The sequence below is a fragment of the Bubalus bubalis genome, chromosome 3, assembly GCF_019923935.1.
Source record: "Bubalus bubalis isolate 160015118507 breed Murrah chromosome 3, NDDB_SH_1, whole genome shotgun sequence".
Taxonomy (NCBI): domain Eukaryota; kingdom Metazoa; phylum Chordata; class Mammalia; order Artiodactyla; family Bovidae; genus Bubalus; species Bubalus bubalis.
In genome coordinates this window covers 8,009,273-8,026,882 of record NC_059159.1, presented here as the reverse complement: position 1 = coordinate 8,026,882, position 17,610 = coordinate 8,009,273, and the positions used below count along the sequence as shown (strand labels likewise).

The 17,610-nt window shown below is 53.8% G+C and overlaps 1 protein-coding gene and 1 long non-coding RNA gene across 2 annotated transcripts; one reads left to right on the top strand and one right to left on the bottom strand.

Annotated features, from left to right (window-relative positions):
• On the top strand, positions 1-5,544 carry LOC112583612. The gene is made up of 2 exons (XR_003107672.3): positions 1-1,047; positions 4,503-5,544. It is a non-coding gene; the product is annotated as an uncharacterized LOC112583612 (long non-coding RNA).
• A 385-nt stretch (positions 5,545-5,929) lies between these two features.
• On the bottom strand, positions 5,930-7,946 carry AANAT (aralkylamine N-acetyltransferase). Its single transcript, XM_006045309.4, has 4 exons — positions 7,786-7,946; positions 7,198-7,434; positions 6,761-6,915; positions 5,930-6,437 (listed from the first exon to the last, which is right to left on the bottom strand). The coding sequence occupies exons 2-4, from the start codon at positions 7,358-7,360 to the stop codon at positions 6,132-6,134; spliced, it is 624 nt and encodes a 207-aa protein (XP_006045371.2). The 5' UTR covers positions 7,361-7,434; positions 7,786-7,946; the 3' UTR covers positions 5,930-6,131.
• Between the last annotated feature and the right edge of the window lie 9,664 nt (positions 7,947-17,610).

Below are 17,610 nucleotides of genomic sequence, written 5' to 3'. Positions count from 1 at the left end.
GGAGGGCATGGCAACCCACTCCAGTGTTCTTGCCTGGAGAATCCCCATGGACAGAGGAGCCTGGAGGGCTACAGTCCACAGGGTCACAAAAAGTCGGACACAACTGAAGTGAGTTAGCACGCACGCATACATGTGATATGTAGAACATTTTTATACTAAAAAAGGAGTTTATCTCAAATTTCAGTTTCACCAGAGGTCTTGAATTTTGTCTGGCAACCCTGTTTGTGAGGTATGAGAAGGGAAGTGGTCAGCCTGGGCCGGTAAAGGGCCGTGAGGGAGCCGGGGAGAATCGCAGGTCTGCAGCAGGCACAGGGCAGCGCCTATCTGAGCCTTGGGCTGGCTGGACCCTTTGGCTACCAAACCTCATACAGTTATCACCTTCTTTTCAAAAGTCCACATTCTGCCATTTCGCTTTTATGAAAGGCTTACATTAATACCTGTTTTCACTAACCAAAAGAAATCTGAAGAGGATTTTCGCTATTCCATGAAAAGAGGTGAAAATCGAAAACAGCATTGGGGGATCGTTTGGCAGCGAACAAACTGAATGCAATAGCAAAAAGCCCGAGGGAAGACGTCCAGGAACCGGAGAAGCCGTTGACTGAGGTTTTCACTGTGATTGCCAGGGCTGCAATGATTACCGGAAAACAGGACTAATTTTGAAACAGCATGTAGGTTTAGGGCAGCTTTGCACGTTGACTGCCTACTGAGGGCTCTATGATAGAACAACGTGTGAGTCTAAGCAGTCAAGCTTACTGTCCTATTCCCAGCCTTCCTCACCAGCCACGCCAGCCACATCAGCAACATCAGGTACAGCAGACAGCGACCCTGACCTTTGACTTCGAGGCAAGCAGACCTAGAAGACACAGCTGTCAGTGACCTGCCTGCCCTGATGGATTCAGACGTGGTGAGATGTTATTAGATGAACCGCTTCCTCTCGGTCCTGCACCCCAGTCTCAGTCTTCCTCCCCCGCCGCCACCAAGACCGACCCCAACCCACCGTCATGACCACCTCTCGGCCTCCCAGTGTGTGCTATCTTCCCCATTCTGGTGAGTGAGTCTAACTGTCGTACGTTATTTCTATTTGATAAACGCTGTGTGATTATCTTATTATTCCTGCCTTCCCTATATGTTAGTGTTATTTTAGGTTTTATGTGTTATTTGGTATGATTTGGAAGGTTATTTGGGGGGTCTGGGAACACTCAAAAGTGTTTCCATATAACTTAATGGTAATTGCTTCTTTACTTCACGCCCTTTCAGCTTACGAAAGTTTCCATGAGAACTCCCTACTTCCCGACAGTGGGGGAAACCTGTAACGTACACCTTGGTTTGATGCCCCCGGCCGTGACTGGCACCTGTCCAGCTTTCCCTGCTTCAGAACCGTGGTCCTCATGCCTGGCTGCCCATTGGAATCCCACGGGAGCTTTAAAAATATTCCAATAGCTGTCTCATCCTCCGAGATTGTGATATTGATGTCCTGGGATGGGACTCCAGGCCTGTGTACCTTCCCCAGGGCATTCTCCTGTGCAGCCTGGCCTCAAAACCACTGCTCAAAGCACATGTTCTCCCAACAGCCTTTTAGTCATGACTTTGCAACCTGCTTGTCTTCCTGTGGGGAAAGAATGTGGGTCACCCAACAGAGGTACCCAGCCCGCCATGTGCACAGAGCCTGGGAGTTTCAAACCTCTCTAGCCCCAGCCATCACTTCCAGTGGAGTCTGTGGCAGTGGGCGAGAGTATAGTCGGACCAAGGGTTTCCTGGCTGGAACTTATGGAGCTGAAAGAGAATTTCCAGACCTAGAGGATTGCAGAAAGGAGTGAGTTTATTAAGAACAAAGAGCAGAGATAATGTGGGCACTGAAAGCGCAGCAGGCAGACACCTCCTGACAGGCCAGGGAGAGCGGACGGAAGGGAGAATAGAGTTTATTACTGGGAGATAGTTAGGACAGCAGGCATGCTCAAGGGAGGGACGACGTTTTTCCTGGGTTGCTGTTGTCATGCAGTCACTAAGTCGTGTCCGACTCTCTGGGACCCCCTGGACTGCAACATGCCAGGCTCCCCTGTCCTTCACTATCTCCAGGAGTTTGCTCACACTGATGTTCATTGAGTCGATGATGCTATCTGACCATCTCCTCCTCTGTCGTCCCCTTCTTTTGCCTTCAATCTTTCCCAGCATCAGGGTCTCTTGTGGGTTAGTAGACAATTTTTAAAGCCTCAAGACAAAGAAAGTTCCTGCTGGAGAGCTGACATTAATGATCGGTTAGAGCGCTATAGGGTAAGCACTGGCTTTCTTGACTCATCTGCGGTCAGGAAGCTGGCTGGTGATGATCAGGGGAATTTTGGCAACGGTTACAAAAGGGTTCAGTCTGCTTTGGAGGTGAGTCCATGGTTCTGGACTCTGCTTCTGTGGCCTTGGGGCAAGACTCCACAGAACTGCTGGGAATATGTAAGGTTCCCCAGAGGACCCTGCTAGAATAATGGGGGGCATGATGAGGGCCCCCACAGGGATCCTGGAGTGAAATGGAATTCCTGCAGAGGCCTAGACCCACAGTTCAGCCCCCTGGGCCCTTGGAAACCCCACCCTGCACGCTTTCCCTTCCTGGTCATGATATTTATCTCTTGTGCCCACTCCACTGCCCTTGGCTGTTCAGAGGCCTTCTGAGGCTCTGCCCAGGCTGGGGGCTGAGGGGGCAGGAGGAAAATGCCACCTACCTGTGAGGCAGTCACAGGTGATACCACTGTCACTCCAGTGTAGAGGTGAGAGGACAAGGCTGGGTGTGGGATGCAAGGTCAACGCCAACAGATGTGTCTGAGTGGGGACTCTGGCTCGGGGGCTGCGTCCCAGGCCCCTGATGATGGAGTTCTACTCTCTATGCCACGGACTCCCTCCAGCACCAGCCCCCTTGAGAGGGTCCCAAGACCACAGCTCCCCCGGCTCTGACTCAGCTCACCTCCTGCTTCTTCTCCCCAGTTGCTCCCCTTTAGGGGTCCCATTGTCACCTCGTCCACCAGCTGTCCTCTGGGGCCCCCCAGCCTACAAGACAGGGCTACACACATCTGGGTGCCAGCTGTGGCTGCCCACCGGGTCCCTCCCACAGGCTCTGTGGTCCCAGGCAGATCCTGGGCGATGGTGGGCTCCTGCTCCAGGACATTCTATGACAGTGGAGCCGGGTTGTCCAGGCCACACAGAGAACCCCAGAGGGCCATGGGACCTGACTGCCCACCTGCCCAGCAGAGCCTCCCTCTGACCCGGCTGAGCCCCCACCCCACTAATGCTCTGTAGTGGTGAGATGACCAGACAGACTTGGCTGTCCTCACGGAGGAGAGGACATTGAAGTTTCAGTATGGGAAGGACGTTCTGAGGGGCTGCATGTCCCCACAGGGAAAGTGGGGGCTGAGCTGGGGGATGTTCTCTTGGGGCCGAGGGTGGGCAAGATGAGCCAATAACCAGAAGAAAGGCGAGGAGATGAGCAGACCCAGAATCAGGAGCATCACAGAACCCAAGGAGGAGTGGCCAGTAGCATCTCCTGCAGCCAAGAGTGTAGAGAAGAGCTCAGCTTCACCCTGATGGCCGCTGGGCGTACTTCCAGGAGAGAGGGGTGGGGGTGGCTAGGGGCCAGAGGCACCAGGGCTCCTCCGGGTGACAAAGCAGAGGTAGCAACAGGCAGAGGACATCGGTGAAAGGTATACTGACCCACCAGCGTGGCCAAGGCCTGGAGAAGTCTCCCCACCCCACCTTGCCTCCAGCACAGAGCCGGCGGTAGCTCAGAGGCACCGAGGTGGCCTGGCACAGGGTGGCACTGACCACTGATCTGGGCCAGGCGAGCAAGGGCCGCGTCAGCGTCAGGGTCCCAGGGAGCTTCTCAAACGGGGCCCCACCTGCTCCCTCTCCTCTTCCGCGTGACAGCTGCGAGGTTCCCACTGCTGATTCCTTAATCCCTGAATGAGAGGGAACAGCCGAACCCCTGATTCATGCTCCGAGGTCACCTCCGTGCTGGGACCCCGCCCTTCACTCCGCCTCTTCTCTGCTTTTGCTCCGTGACCTTGACCACCGCCTGCCAGCACATCCCACAGCTACGAATTAGGCCAAATGAAGTCAGCCTCTTGTGACCCTTCTTGACCCTAAGAGTCAGCAGTTTGTTGATCAGTTCCTCCTCAGGCTGTGGGCTTGCTCAGTGTCTGCCCTTCCCACGCGCGCCACCTGGAGCAGTCTGCCTGTCCTGCTTACTGCCCTGGGCGTGCACACAGTCGGTGCTCAGTGTTTGCAGGAAGGGGGGAGGGAGGAGTCCAGCCGTGTTCTGGCAGCTCCAGCGGCACCTCCCCGTGCCCCGAGGCTCTCAGCTTTAGGGTCCCCACCCTGGGAGGGGACGACACATAGGGTGACCCGGGTCCCAGAGTTCATGCCTGGATATGCCCGGTCCTCCCCGCAGGCTTCCAGCTGGCACCTGGAAGTGACCCTGTGCCCTCCCCACCCACCCACCCACCCTGCTCATCATCCGGCTATAGGTCTACCCCTGGCCTCACCGGCCTACCCTTCACCAGCTGCTTCTGCAGAGAAGTACGAGCTGGACCAGGAGCTACACTGACCACCTGCCTGGCAGGGCCAGCACGGCTGCTCCCACCCAGCTTGGAGGACGCAGGGACTGTCTGGACCGGGTTGTCGGCCTGCACAACGCCCCCCCCAACACATCCCAGAGACCCCATGGGGCCGGCCCTGCTCCCAGGAGCTCCCTCCCCTAGGAGAGGCTGAATCTGAGGGGAGATGCTCCTGAAAGGGGGCTCCTTGGGAGACCGAGGCCCCCCCTTCCTCAGGGCCAGGTTGGGGGACACTCAGAGCCTGTGCGTCTCTGCAGCTCGGGGCTGAGGCCCTGACAGCCCCTGTGCTGCCCTGCCATCGGGAGCCCTCCTGGGGGGTGGGTTCCTTTCTTCCAGGGTCCTGGGCTGCTACTCAGCCCCTACCTCTGGCTCTGCTGGTACGGACCCCTCCCCGTTACTGTGAGTGCGCCCCTCCTGGGGACGAGGCTGGGGTTCCCGCCGCTTTCTCAGCCCTGCCTGGCCATGGCCCTCTGCTTCTTGCCTCTCCCCATAGCAGAATCAGGGTCTGCTGGGCGGAGGGGAGGGCCGGCCGGGCCGAAGCAATGCTGGGGTGGGGATACAGCACTCAGTCACTCACAATGCCTCCCTGTTGCAGCCTGGGGGAGCAGAGACCAGAACCTGTCCCGGGACTCAAGGGTGCGGTACACTGTGCCCCCGTGATTGTCCCAGGAAGCATGCCCAGCGGACATTCTTGGGGCGGCACGTGCTCTCTGCCCCGCTTCACTGCCTACCCCAGCGTCCGTCCCCACGGAAACAAACAAGATATTCCTGATCAACAGCAGAGCCTTAACTTTACTCCCTCTTTACGGTGAGCTAATCCAGCTCCCCCGTATAGCTATTCCCTAATGATCTCATGTGACTTCTGCCAATAAAAGTGCGGGCTGGAAGGAGCCATTTTGTTTTCCTGCCATGGAGAGCAGGAGGGCTCCCTGACTCCCCGCTGGCCAAATTATATGTGTCTATCTTTTCATTACGTGCTCACCCCCGTTTCAGGTCTATCTCACCCGCTGTGCAGGACGCGGCACCTCCCCTCAGTCCTTCACCCCCCACCCGATGGGATGGAAGTTACTGTGGGCAGAGGATCCAGGGCACCTGGGGTGGTGGGGAAGCAGGGAGGTGGCCCCTGCCCTTCCCTCCCACCGGCTGCCCCCACCCCAGGGATGAGGACCAGAAGGGGCAGCCCTGGGTCTGGGGGCATAGGGGCTCCTTTGGTGAGACGCAGAAGCAAGGCTGCAGGATGCCTCCCACTGTCCCCAGTTCACAAACCCAGCACGTTTGGGCACAGTTTGGATGCAGGGGGTCCAGAGGGCCTGGCATGGACAGAGAGAAGTACACAGTACTTGTACCCCAGGAGGGCACCTGGGTTGGGAGCAGCTGCCCTGCTCTCTCTTTATTTCACCCATTCTCTCCGTTCCACCATCCATCCCCTGGGAATCACCGTCTCCCTTCAGACCAAGCAGAGCAGGGGGCACGGCAGGACAGAGAAGGGGACCAACCGGGGATTGAGTAGGAGCTCCCGACCATGGGCTCCCCGGGGGGTCAGCGGTCACTGTTCCGGCGCAGGGCGGCGTGGCCCCGCAGGGAGCAGTGCATCTCCGTGAAGGTCAGTGAGCCCACGACGATGGCACATGGGCCCGCGGGACGGAAGCCGAACCTCTGGTAGAAGGGCACCAGCGCGTCCTCGCACATGAGCACGGCCCGGCGCACGGCCGGCTGGCCGCCCACGTGGTGCAGGTAGCGCCACAGCAGGACGGAGCCCTTGCCCTGCTGCCGGAAGGTGCGGTGCACGGCCAGCACGTGCAGGTGGGCGGTGCGGCCCCCGGGCCTGTGCAGCGTCAGCGACTCCTGGGGCGAGACACGGACACGAGTCAGGGTCGCCTCTGTGCACCCCAAAACCACCCCCGCTGGGCCGAGAGCAGCTGCCCCGAGAGTCCCCAGTCAGCCCCCTTCTACCCAAGTTAGGAGCTATGACCCCGCCCCTTTGTGGTCCTCTTCATCAGAGCCTTGAGCCCCAAAGGACTGGGCTCTCTTGCCGGGAGAGGACCCACCGTGAGCTCCTGTGTTGGATCCCAGCCTCCTGCTCCTCCCCCACATTCTGCCTCCACGGGAGGTGGTGCCCTCCTTTCCTGAGGCCTTCCCGGGACTGGGCAGGTCACCCCCATCCTCACCTGAGTAAGTCTCTCCTCGTCCCACAGGGAGCCAATGATGAAGGCCACGAGACGGCCCTCCACGAACCAGCCCAGGGACAGCTCGGGACACAGGGTCAGGAACTGCTGGACCTCGTCCAGATTCAGGGGGCAGTTGCCGGAGACAGAGATGAAGGCTGCGTCAGGAAGCACGAGTGGGTGACCCCCAGTCCACTGAGCATCTGCTCGGATGCTGGGTGGGCTCCCCGGGTCCCCTGGGAAAGCATGGGATTCAGGGCTGCTCTTCCCCCCACTCTCCTGAAACACACGTGTGCTCCTGTACACGCACAAAACACACCGTCAGACACTCTGGGGGCCCGTGTACCAAGGACAGGGGACTCCAGGGTCTTCTCCCCCAAGGGCAACAGTGGCAGAGTTCAGCAGAGTCCCGGACCCTGGGGGGCCAGGGAGCTGCTCACCCTCTCGCTCAATCTCAAACACGCCGGCAGCATCCTCTGGGGTGAGGCAGCGGAACTCGTTGGCGGGGAGCGTGTGGCGCCGCTGGCGGCCTGGGGACCCTGGGATCCCAGACGGCAGGTGCAGAGGCGAGGGTTTCAGGCAGTGGATGCTCAGCGTGGACATCCTGGGTGCGGCTGCCACCCAAGGGGTCCCCAGCTTCAGAAGGGGCCTGTGTGACAAGGAGGGTCCCTCCTCACCTGTTGGAGAGGGGCGATGGTCAGAGGGCTGGTCCTCATCTCCCAGGGGGCCACCCAGGGTGATGGCGCCTCTTGCCTCTCTTGTAGGGGACCTGGAGCGGGGAATCTAGGGGCTAGAGCATCGATTCCTCCTGCCCTGTGCCTGCTCACTGGCTCCCTGGGCCCCTTTCTCACTCGCTGACCCCCTGTTGATGTGAAGTTCTTAGGGGCGGCCGTCCCTCCCTTACAAAGCCTATGAGCTGCACATTCCCCTTCCCGCCCTCTGCCTCCTTCTCTCTCCCGTCCCCAAGCCCTAGGCAGGGGACTTCTGCTCTCAAATTCTAGGAGCCCAGGGTCCAGGGTTCCACTTACCAGGACTCCTGTGTTGCAGGAGCTCTAATGTTCCCCCAACAGAGCCACCACTCTGGAGGCTGTCCACAGCCTCAGGACCAGAAAAGTCCGGACACTTGTGATGTTGATCTCAGAGATTTCTAATCCCCTGCCTGCCCCACCCCCACGTTACAGGCAGATGCAGCCAGCAGGGCTCTGCTCCCCTACCCCCCACGCCGAGCCCTGTCCCTGCTGGCTGAGGCTGAAACCTCAGATGGCACGTGGATGTGGAGGATTACAGTGGCTGGCTGAGGCCCCAGGGTTTGGGGGGATGAGCACGGGGCTAAGCCTCGTGGGTCCAGTCTAATCCATGTCCTGGCGCCAACTGACTGGCACAGGTGTTCACGCTCTGTCCCCTAGGCAAGCCCGCTTCTGAGGGTCCTCCCAGCTCTGGCAGCCCGAGCGTGTCATCATTTAGAGGACTTGCTCAGTGGCTAATCAGAACTGCAGAACCAGAGGCAAGAGGCCAAGGCTGGGTATGGGATGCAAAGTCAACGTCATTTGATGTCTCCATGTGGGGACTCTGGCTCGGGGGCTGCATCCCAGACCCCTGATGATGGAGTTCCACTCTCTATGCCACAGACTCCCTCCAGCACCAGCCCCCTTGAGAGGGTCCCAAGACCATGGCTCCCCCGGCTCTGACTCAGCTCACCTCTTGCTTCTTCTCCCTAGTTGCTCCCCTTCAGGGGTCCCATTGTCACCTCGTCCACCAGATCTCCTCTGGGCCCCCCTCAGGGCTACACACATCTGGGTGCCAGCTGTGGCTGCCCACCGGGTCCCTCCCACAGGCTCTGTGGTCCCAGGCAGATCCTGGGCGATGGTGGGCTCCTGCTCCAGGACATTCTATGACAGTGGAGCCGGGTTGTCCAGGCCACACAGAGAACCCCAGAGGGCCATGGGACCTGACTGCCCACCTGCTCAGCAGAGCCTCCCTCTGACGCGGCTGAGCCCCCACCCCACTAATGCTCTGTAGTGGTGAGATGACCAGACAGACTTGGCTGTCCCATGACGGAGTGGACATCAGAGTCTCAATATAGAAAGGACATTCTAGGGGCTGTGTGTCCCCACAGGGATGCTGGGGCTGAGCTGGGGGATGTTCTCTCTGGGTGGAGCCGCGGGCAGGATGAGCCATTAACAGGAAGAAAGGTGAGGAGACGAGCAGGCCCTGGATCAGGACACATCCCAGAACCCAAGTACTGGACAATCAGCAGCATCTCCTGCAGCTAAGCGTGGAGACAGGAGCTCAGATTCTCCTAACAAGGACACCCCCGATGGACTTTACGAGTCCTTCCAGGAGAGAAGGGTGGGGGAGGGTAGGGGATAGATGCAGAAGAGCCACTTTATGGTGACAAAGCAGAGGCCGCAGCAGGGCAGAGGGCACTGACGAAAGGTATATGACCCGCCGGCACGGCCAGGGCCAAGCTCCCCTCACCCGGTCCACCCCACCCGCAGCACAGAGCCTGCCACAGCTCAGCTGCACCTGGAGGGCCTGGCACAGGGTGGGGCTGCCACCACGTGACTGCTGCCGGGTTCCCGCTGCAGGCCCCCAGGGAATCCACCTGGGGGAAACTGAAAGGTGGACCCCACGAAAAACTCCAGTGATGCCTCCAAGACCCCAATTTTCCCAACAGAGCAACTGAACGGCCCAGACAGGCAAGGAAGACAGTGCTCAGTTCAGGCACTCGTGAAACTGTAAGAGTTGCGTTTTTTGGTGGTTTTGAGGGCAGCATCATTCTCTCATTCTTCCCCTGCACTTAAGATCTGCCCTGCACAGAGTGCACAGAGGGCAGTTTGCCTAATCATATTTACCTTTCCAGCCTTCCCAGGTGGCACTGTGGTAAAGAATCCGCCTGCCGATGCAGGAGAGGCAGGTTCGATCCCTGGGTCAGGAAGATCCCCTGGAAGAGGAAATGGCTACCCGCTCCAGTCTTCTTGCCTGGAGAATCCCATGAACAGAGAAGCCTGGCGGGCTACAGTCCATGGGGTTGTAAAGGGTCGGGCACAACTGAGGGACTGAGCAAAAATTGACCTTTCCAACCCTAATCTGTCACTAGCAGATTCTCCAGGGGCTGGAGACCGAGATGGAGAATTGTGTGCAGGAGGTTCACCCGGCAAGCTCCCAGCAGCTTATAAACCCCTGGAAAACAGAGATTGCATTGAATGTGTGGCAGCGAGCTAGATACATAGACAAGGATTCTATCAGCTAGGTATTGATTCTTCTGCTGGTGAGGATGACACTTAGCTCCTTGACTTCCTGCGGATTTCCATTGAAGCCTCCTTTGGATAGATAGGCTGAATATGGTCTCGTCCTTATTTAGGGTTTTCAGTATCTGCCATGGTACACAGGTTCCTCAGGAACCTTCCAGACCTTTCTGGAACGGAGGTGTCAAAAGCAGGGAGAGATTGCCACCTCCTGGAGAAAGCAGGGACCTACAGCTCCCTAAGGATCTGGAGCCCAGCTGTGCAACAGAAAGATCCTGGGAGCCCCACACATGATATTCAGTTTTCTAGTAACCACATGAGAAGATGCCAAAAGAAACAGGCTAACTCGATTTTAATAAGATCTTGTATTTAACCCAGTAGATAAGGAGTATTGTCATTTCAACAAATAACTGATATAAAATTATTACACTTATTTCACATTCTGTTTTTTTTCTTTTTATACTGAGTCCGTAGCTTGATGTAATAAAACTGTCTTGAATCTTAAAAAAAAGGGTACATAGTACAAATTTATGGTATGGTGTGGTGCCAATTATATGTGAATCTATACTTGAGGACCCTTTTGTTTTAAAAAATTATCATTTCTATCGTATATAATTATATATTTATTATAGAATAAATACAAAATACAGATGAAGGATGACAAAAAAGTCGTGTGTATTTTACATTTACAGCACATGTCAGTTCAGACCAGCCACATTTTTAAATGATGCCTAAATAACTTTATTTATTTATAACATATTTATTTATTTGGCTTCACCAAGTTTTAGCTGCAGCATGGGGACTCTTAGTTGTGGCATGTGGGATCTAGTTCCCTGACCAGGGACTGAACCCAGGTCACCTGAATTGGGGGCACCGAGTCTTAGCCACTGGACCACCAGGGAAGCCCAAGATCAGCCACATTTAAGTGCTCAAGAGCCACATGTGCTTAGGGGCTCCTGCAGAGGGCAGCCCCGATCTAGAGACTAAAGTTTAATGAGACAGCAAAATCTTGGGGAAGGGGCAGCACATATGTATGTGTGTGCATGTGTACACATGTGCATATGTATGTATGTGTGTGTACTGTGAGTGTGCCTGAGTGGGGTGTGTGTCTAGGAAAAATGGAGAACTGGGGACCTGAGCAAAGACAGAGGTGTCCAGTGACCTGTTGGCATATTCGGGACCTTTGAGAGAGGCTGGCTTGTTTTGCACAATCATTTAACGTAAATAATTTTTTTAAATTGAAGTATAGTTGATTTATAATATTGTGTCCACTTCCACTGTACAGCAAACTGATTCAGTTATATGTAGATATACATTCTTTTTCATATTCTTTTCCATTATGGCTTATTACAGGGTATCAAATATAGTTCCCTAGGCTCTACAGTAGGACCCTGTTTTTTATCCATTCTACATGTAAGAGTTTGTATCTGCTGACCCCAAACTCCCAATCCATCCTCCTGCCCCTCAGCAACCTCAAGTCTATTCATTCTCTATGTCTGTGAGTCTGTTTGGTAACAAAACTCTTTTGAGCACCTACTATGAATCAGACCTGTGCTAGATTTGGGAATACAAAGGTACAAAGAAGACACAGTCCCACAGGAGAGACAGGCATGCCAACAAATGGTCCTAATAGAGTGAAATAAATGCAATCAGGCAGGTATGACTAGGCAAGTGGAGGAATCAGTGGGCACAATGGGGCTCTTGGAAGACGTCATAAGATGAAAAGGAGTTCTTTACGCAAAACCATGGGTTGAAGTAGAGGAATGAAAAATGCCAAGCAAAAGCAGAGAGGCACTGGAGAGTCAGGATCCTGGCATGAGCAGCTGAGGCTGCAGCAGGGAGGGTGTGAACGGGATGCAGCGGTGGAGGCGTGACGGGAGGCAGCTGGGAGGGATTAACGAAGGAATTCCTGAAGGGCCCCGAGCACCATGCTCTGATGGACCATGGAGAACCACGGAAAGACACTAAGCTGAGAAGTCGGATGGTGGTGTTTATATGTCAGTCTTCCAGGAACAAGGTGGTGAGGGGCGGAGATGAACTAATAGCAGCAGCTAACGTTGATCAGGCTCCTGCAGTGTCCAGGCACCGGCAAAGCATCTCCGATCCTTCATGTCAGTTAAATTCTAACAGCCTTACCTAGTAGGTATTGCTATCATTCCCAAAGGAAACCAAAGCTCAGAGAAGTAAAATAAGTTGTCCAAGGTCACCTAGTGAGTCAGTGGCAACACAAGCTTCAAACCCAAGTTCATTTAACTCCAGAAACTCAGCCTTAACCACTGCACCATCCCATTACCCCAGCCCCATCAGACCCTTCCAGTGAAGCAGCCAGGGGCTATTTGCTGTGAAAAGGGAGGTGGAGGGACCAGGTTCTGGGCTTAGCTGACTTACAGAGCTCCATATCAAAGGCTGACCCTCAGGTGGCCAACTTGGTACCCAGGTAAGTGTCCCTGCCATCAACCTGGATGAAGACTCTGGGAGAAGGCAGGGGTTTTAGGGAGAAGATGCCATTTTGCTCCCATGGCTGGTCATCCAGGAAGCGCCCATACTTTGGTGGTGGGGCAGTGGTGGTGAAGAGTATGGCATGGTTAAGCCACAGCAGCCCTGTTCCTGTTCTGCAAGCTGGTCTGGCAGATTTGCTGTCCTTGGGCCCTGAATCCTCAGGAAGGAGGGAAGCAGGATGAGCCTGCCAATCCTGGGCTCTCACTCACAGCTCACCCTTTCCACTGTCACCCCCAGCACAAAGGGTTTCACCCTGTGGACTGCAACCCATCCTCATGGTCAGGAGTGAGTGGCCAGCCAAAGACCAGCTGCTCCGGGTCTTCATTCTGATTGTACTGCAGGGTGACCTTGGGCACGTCCCGCAGTTAGTTCACCCAGGGCATCAAAGCAAGGAGGAGTGAGACTCCAGGAACAAGAAGATCCTTTAAAAACTTTTTTAAATGATGGTACTGATGAACCTCTGGAGGAGGAAATGGCAACCCACTCCAAGGTTCTTGCCTGGAGAATTCCATGGACAGAGGAGCCTGACGGGCTACAGAGTCGGACACAACTGAGCGACTAACACACACTCGCGCGTGCACACTGATGAACCTGTTTGCAGGGCAGCAGTGGAGACGCAGACATAGACAACAGACTTGTGGACACAGCAGGGGAAGGAGAGGGTGGGACGGATGGAGAGAGTAACAGGAAACATTAACACTACCAAATGCAAAATAGATAGCCAGTGGGAATTTGCTGTATGACGCAGGGAACTCAAATGGGTTTGGTGACAACCTAGAGGGGTGGGATGGGGTGGGAGGTGGGAAGGAGACTCAAGAGGGAGGGGACATATGAATACTTATGGCTGATGCATGTTGATGCATGGCAGAAACCAACACAATATTTCAAAGCAATTATCCTTCAATTAAAAATAAATTAAAAAAAAATTTTTTTGACTGAGCTGGGTCTTTGTTGCAGCATGAAAACTTAGTTGCCCTACAGTGTGTGGGATCTTAGTTCCCTGAACAGGGATTGAACCCATGTCCCTTGCATTGCAAGGCAAATTCTTAACCACTGGGCCACCAGGGAAATCCCAAGAACCCATGCTTCTAGAGCAAGCCACTGGTGGACCTCAAAGGCATTTCTCCAGCCAGCCACTGAGGGTATGGGAGGGCTCCCCAGGACCACACCCTTCCTGTCTCCCTTTCCCAACCAAGGACCCCAGTGCTGCAGGCAGCCTAGAGCTCCCAAACATTCACTGCAAGGCGAAAGGGACCTCTCTGGGCCCATCTGGATTTCCTCCTACTCAGAGGTTTGGAGAGGCCAAGCAGGGTAGGGTTCCAGTAGGGGGCAGCGTGGGGCTCATGCTCACTTGAAGGTTCTGGAGAGGCGGCTGTGGCCAGTTAAGGCAGGGAAAGACAGCCTGCTTCACGGGGATCTGTTCACTTGGCTGCCAGGTCTGCTGCCTCCTGCACCCAGCCAGCCCCTTAGCAAGGGGAGTGGCCAGGCTGGCTCAGTTTCCGGCAGGCACATTTGTAAATAAGCAAAATTCTCCCGAGAAGCATCTCTATTCTCCACGAAGAGCTAAGTGTTGAGCCCATGAGAGAACGGTGATTTTCCGCTGGGGAATACAGGTCTGTTTTATTTTATTTTTTTTCCCATTCAACAGTTATGAAAATAAAAATCAGGCAGTCACTTCCATCCAGGGTCACCCCCACTAGCCAGACTGGAAGTGCAAGAGACTGTGGCTGGGGGCTTGGGGTTTGGGAAGTAGTTAAGTCTCACACTTCACCTGGAGCATCTCAGGGCTGAGTGAGGTCACTGAAGGTCACTAGGAGGTAGGAAGGAATGTACTGAGCTTCTCTTTGGAAAAGGGCTCAGTTGCAGTTCAAACTGGGGGCGATAGACAGGGCTTTGAGATAGCACGGGCAGGCAGGGGCCAGAGAGGGCTGCTCTCCCCATCCCAGCTTCTTCTCCTCGGGTATATGGAGGAGACAATGGGAAACTGGCCCGATGGAAGTTTGGAACCTCAGACCTTTGATGTACCCACCAAGATGGTACCATTACTGAGTGCCAGTGCTTACTAGGCACCAGGTTACACATATTAGTGCAAGGATCCACCAGCTTGAAACAGGTTGAGCAAGGGAGGGATCAGCATTTGAAATCAAGGGCTCTTGCCTACAACCTAGCATGTTCCTGGTAGTGGTGGGGGAGGGGGGACAGCACCCTCTGGGGCGGTGCTTCACGAAGTGGGGCTGATACTTCCTCCCGCACAGGTTAAATCTATGTAAAGATGGGTAATCTATGTAAAACACTTATCATAGTACCTGGCATTAAGTTACAGCTCAATACAGGGTAGCTATTATTAGCCATTATTATAAGAAGCTGCAGAATAAACATGGCACATCTTCCTGGAGTGCTAATTTTACTCAAGATTAGGGAGGAAAGGACATTCTTATTATATTAAAACAAACACTGGCATAAGCTGGAGAAGAATGCAAAACTCACTTAGATTTTTGACATCAAACAAAGATCTGCCCTGCCCCTTCTAAGGTCTTGCTCACCCCCCATCCCTTGATGGATACCTGAAGGAATTCCCTGGCAGTCCAGCAGTTAGGACTCTGAGCTTTCACTGCCGAGGGCCAATGTCCAATCCCTGGCTGGGAAACTAACATTCCACAAGCCTGGCTGCTGCTGCTGCTAAGTCACTTCAGTCGTGTCTGACTCTGTGTGACCCCATAGATGGCAGCCCACCAGGCTCCTCCGTCCCTGGGATTCTCCAGGCAAGAACACTGGAGTGGGTTGCCATTTCCTTCTCCAATGCAGGAAAGTGAAAAGTAAAAGTGAAGTCGCTTAGTCCTGTCCGACTCTTAGCGACCCCATGGACGGCAGCCTGAGGCCTGGCCAAAAAAAAGACAAGACCCTTAACTTGAGTCAGGAAACCTGGGTTCCAACCTGACTCTACCAGTTACTACCTTATGCCCTTAAGGCACTGAATTCCTTGGGCCCTGTTTCTCACTGGTAAAATAAAGTTAATTACACCTGTATCCAGAATTGTGATAACAAATAAGATCATGTGAATGTGTCTGCCACTGTGTGGGTCAATAATAAGTTATGGATAAATGTTAGGTGATCAGGGGCCAAGGAGACAGAGCTAAAGGGACATGGTAGCTGGAACAGAAGCTACTATGTCACTGCTACTAAGCCTCCCAAGTCTTTATGGGGAAAGGAGTAGGGTACTGTGTCTTTACAGCAATAATTCCAGATGGACATTCTGCACTGTGGTCTGGGATAGGAAGGCCATGATTTGGGAATCAAGCTTTGTCTCTCCATCACATCCTCATCTCCCCTTAAGTCTTTTTTTCCTACACCTTAGTATGTGAATTTTCCAAGATACAAGTCCACTGACAACTACCCCACGCCCAGTAATATATCAACACTCTGTAAGTACTTAACTCAGGGCATCTCAAGTACTCAGGTTGCCATCTGCACTCCATGTGTGTTTTTTTTTAATTAAAAAAAAATGTTTTTCCTTTCATGAATGCTCATAAGTTTTCCACGAGTATAGTTCTATGTCCTTGGTAGCCTATAAACTACCCAATGCCTTTTTTGAAGAACCTAAATACTGAAATATTGACTTATGTTGCTAATTTACTACTCATGGTCTTGCAGATAATTGTGAAAAAAAAATGATTTTAACTGAGAAAGGTGAGGAGGGCCATATCTTGAGTATTCCTAATTTCCTTTCAACAACCCAGTATGAATCTGTCCTCTGAGAATGTATCTAAATCTTTTGGAAGTTACTTAGGAGAGACACATCAGTATAATTACTTCTGTTTTATAATTACTTTTAATATTTTAAAATGGCAATCTGGAGCAGATTGTAAGTCTAAGAATTCTGCCAGTCTAGAATGTTAGTCTAGGCAGGGGGTTTGAAATATTATAATAATGAAATATATAAAAAATTCCTTTATTGGGGAACTATATGCCAGGCACTGTTCTATTTCACTTAATCCTCTCAACTGCCAGATGACAGAGGTACTGCTATTACCTCCCCAATTTTACAGATGAGAAAATTAAGGTGAAAAGAAGTTTATCAGCTTGCCAACTTCATAAGGTTAGTAAGTGTCTATGCCCAAAATTGGAATCGACGGCTTACATTCTTAATTACCCCTCTCTCCTCCCTCTTGCAACGCATAAGCCTCAGGGAGCTTTGAAGTTATCTGCTGCTGCTGTCACTTCAGTCGTGTCCGACTCTGTGACCCCATAGACGGCAGCCCACCAGGCTCCGCCGTCCCTGGGATTCTCCAGGCAAGAACACTGGAGTGGGTTGCCATTTCCTTCTCCAATGCATGAAAGTGAAAAGTGAAAGTGAAGTCGCTTAGTCATTAGGTCGCTCTCTGCGACCCCATGGACTGCAGCCTACCAGGCTCCTCTGTCCATGGGATTTTCCAGGCAAGAGTTTAAAGCCAAACCATAAGGGCCACTAACACTTGCTTACGTTTTCAATCTTTCTCTGGGACTCCTTCACCAATTCCTTGACCAGTCCCTAAGGGGTCATGACCTTCCAGGCTTTGCAAGGAATTCCCTAATGCAGTACACTGTAGATACTCTATATTTAGCCTTGCTTACAAGCTGCCTTGGAGTTGCCTTTAAGCTATTTAATGTGTGTATGTTTCGTCTTTCCAACTAGATTGTAAACACCTAGAGGACAGAGGCTGTATCTTGTTCCTTCTGTATCCCTCCCAGTGCCTAGAACTAGACTGGAGACGTCCAGGGAGCTCATTAAGTGTTGTGGACGGTCTCCGGACCATCCTCCATCCTACCTCGACCCCTCCCCTCTTTCATCGGTGAGCACTTCACTTCCCGCCTCCGGGTCTCCACCCCTGCCTCCTCTCTCCGTCCTTTCACTCCCTCTGGCCCCGCCCCGCCCTCGTGCAGTCCACCCCTTCCCACCCCTTCCCACCCCGCCCCTCGCCCGCGGCAGAATCTCCAGCGTCCCCTAGCGACCAGGCAGTAGCCCCTAGCAACCGCATCTCGGTTCCCTGACGACGGCGGCACGCAGCCACGTCAGCGCGCCGTGGCCCCGCCCCCCGGCGCCGGCAGGCCCCGCCTCCCCGTGCCTTT

Coding starts and splice junctions, on each gene's coding strand:
- AANAT (XM_006045309.4), bottom strand. CDS start 7,360: ATGTCCACGCTGAGCATCCACTGCCTGAAACCCTCGCCTCTGCACCTG. Junction 6,916..7,197: donor GTTTGAGATTGAGCGAGAGG/GTGAGCAGCTCC, acceptor TTCCTGACGCAG/CCTTCATCTCTGTCTCCGGC. Junction 6,438..6,760: donor ACGAGGAGAGACTTACTCAG/GTGAGGATGGGG, acceptor GTCTCGCCCCAG/GAGTCGCTGACGCTGCACAG.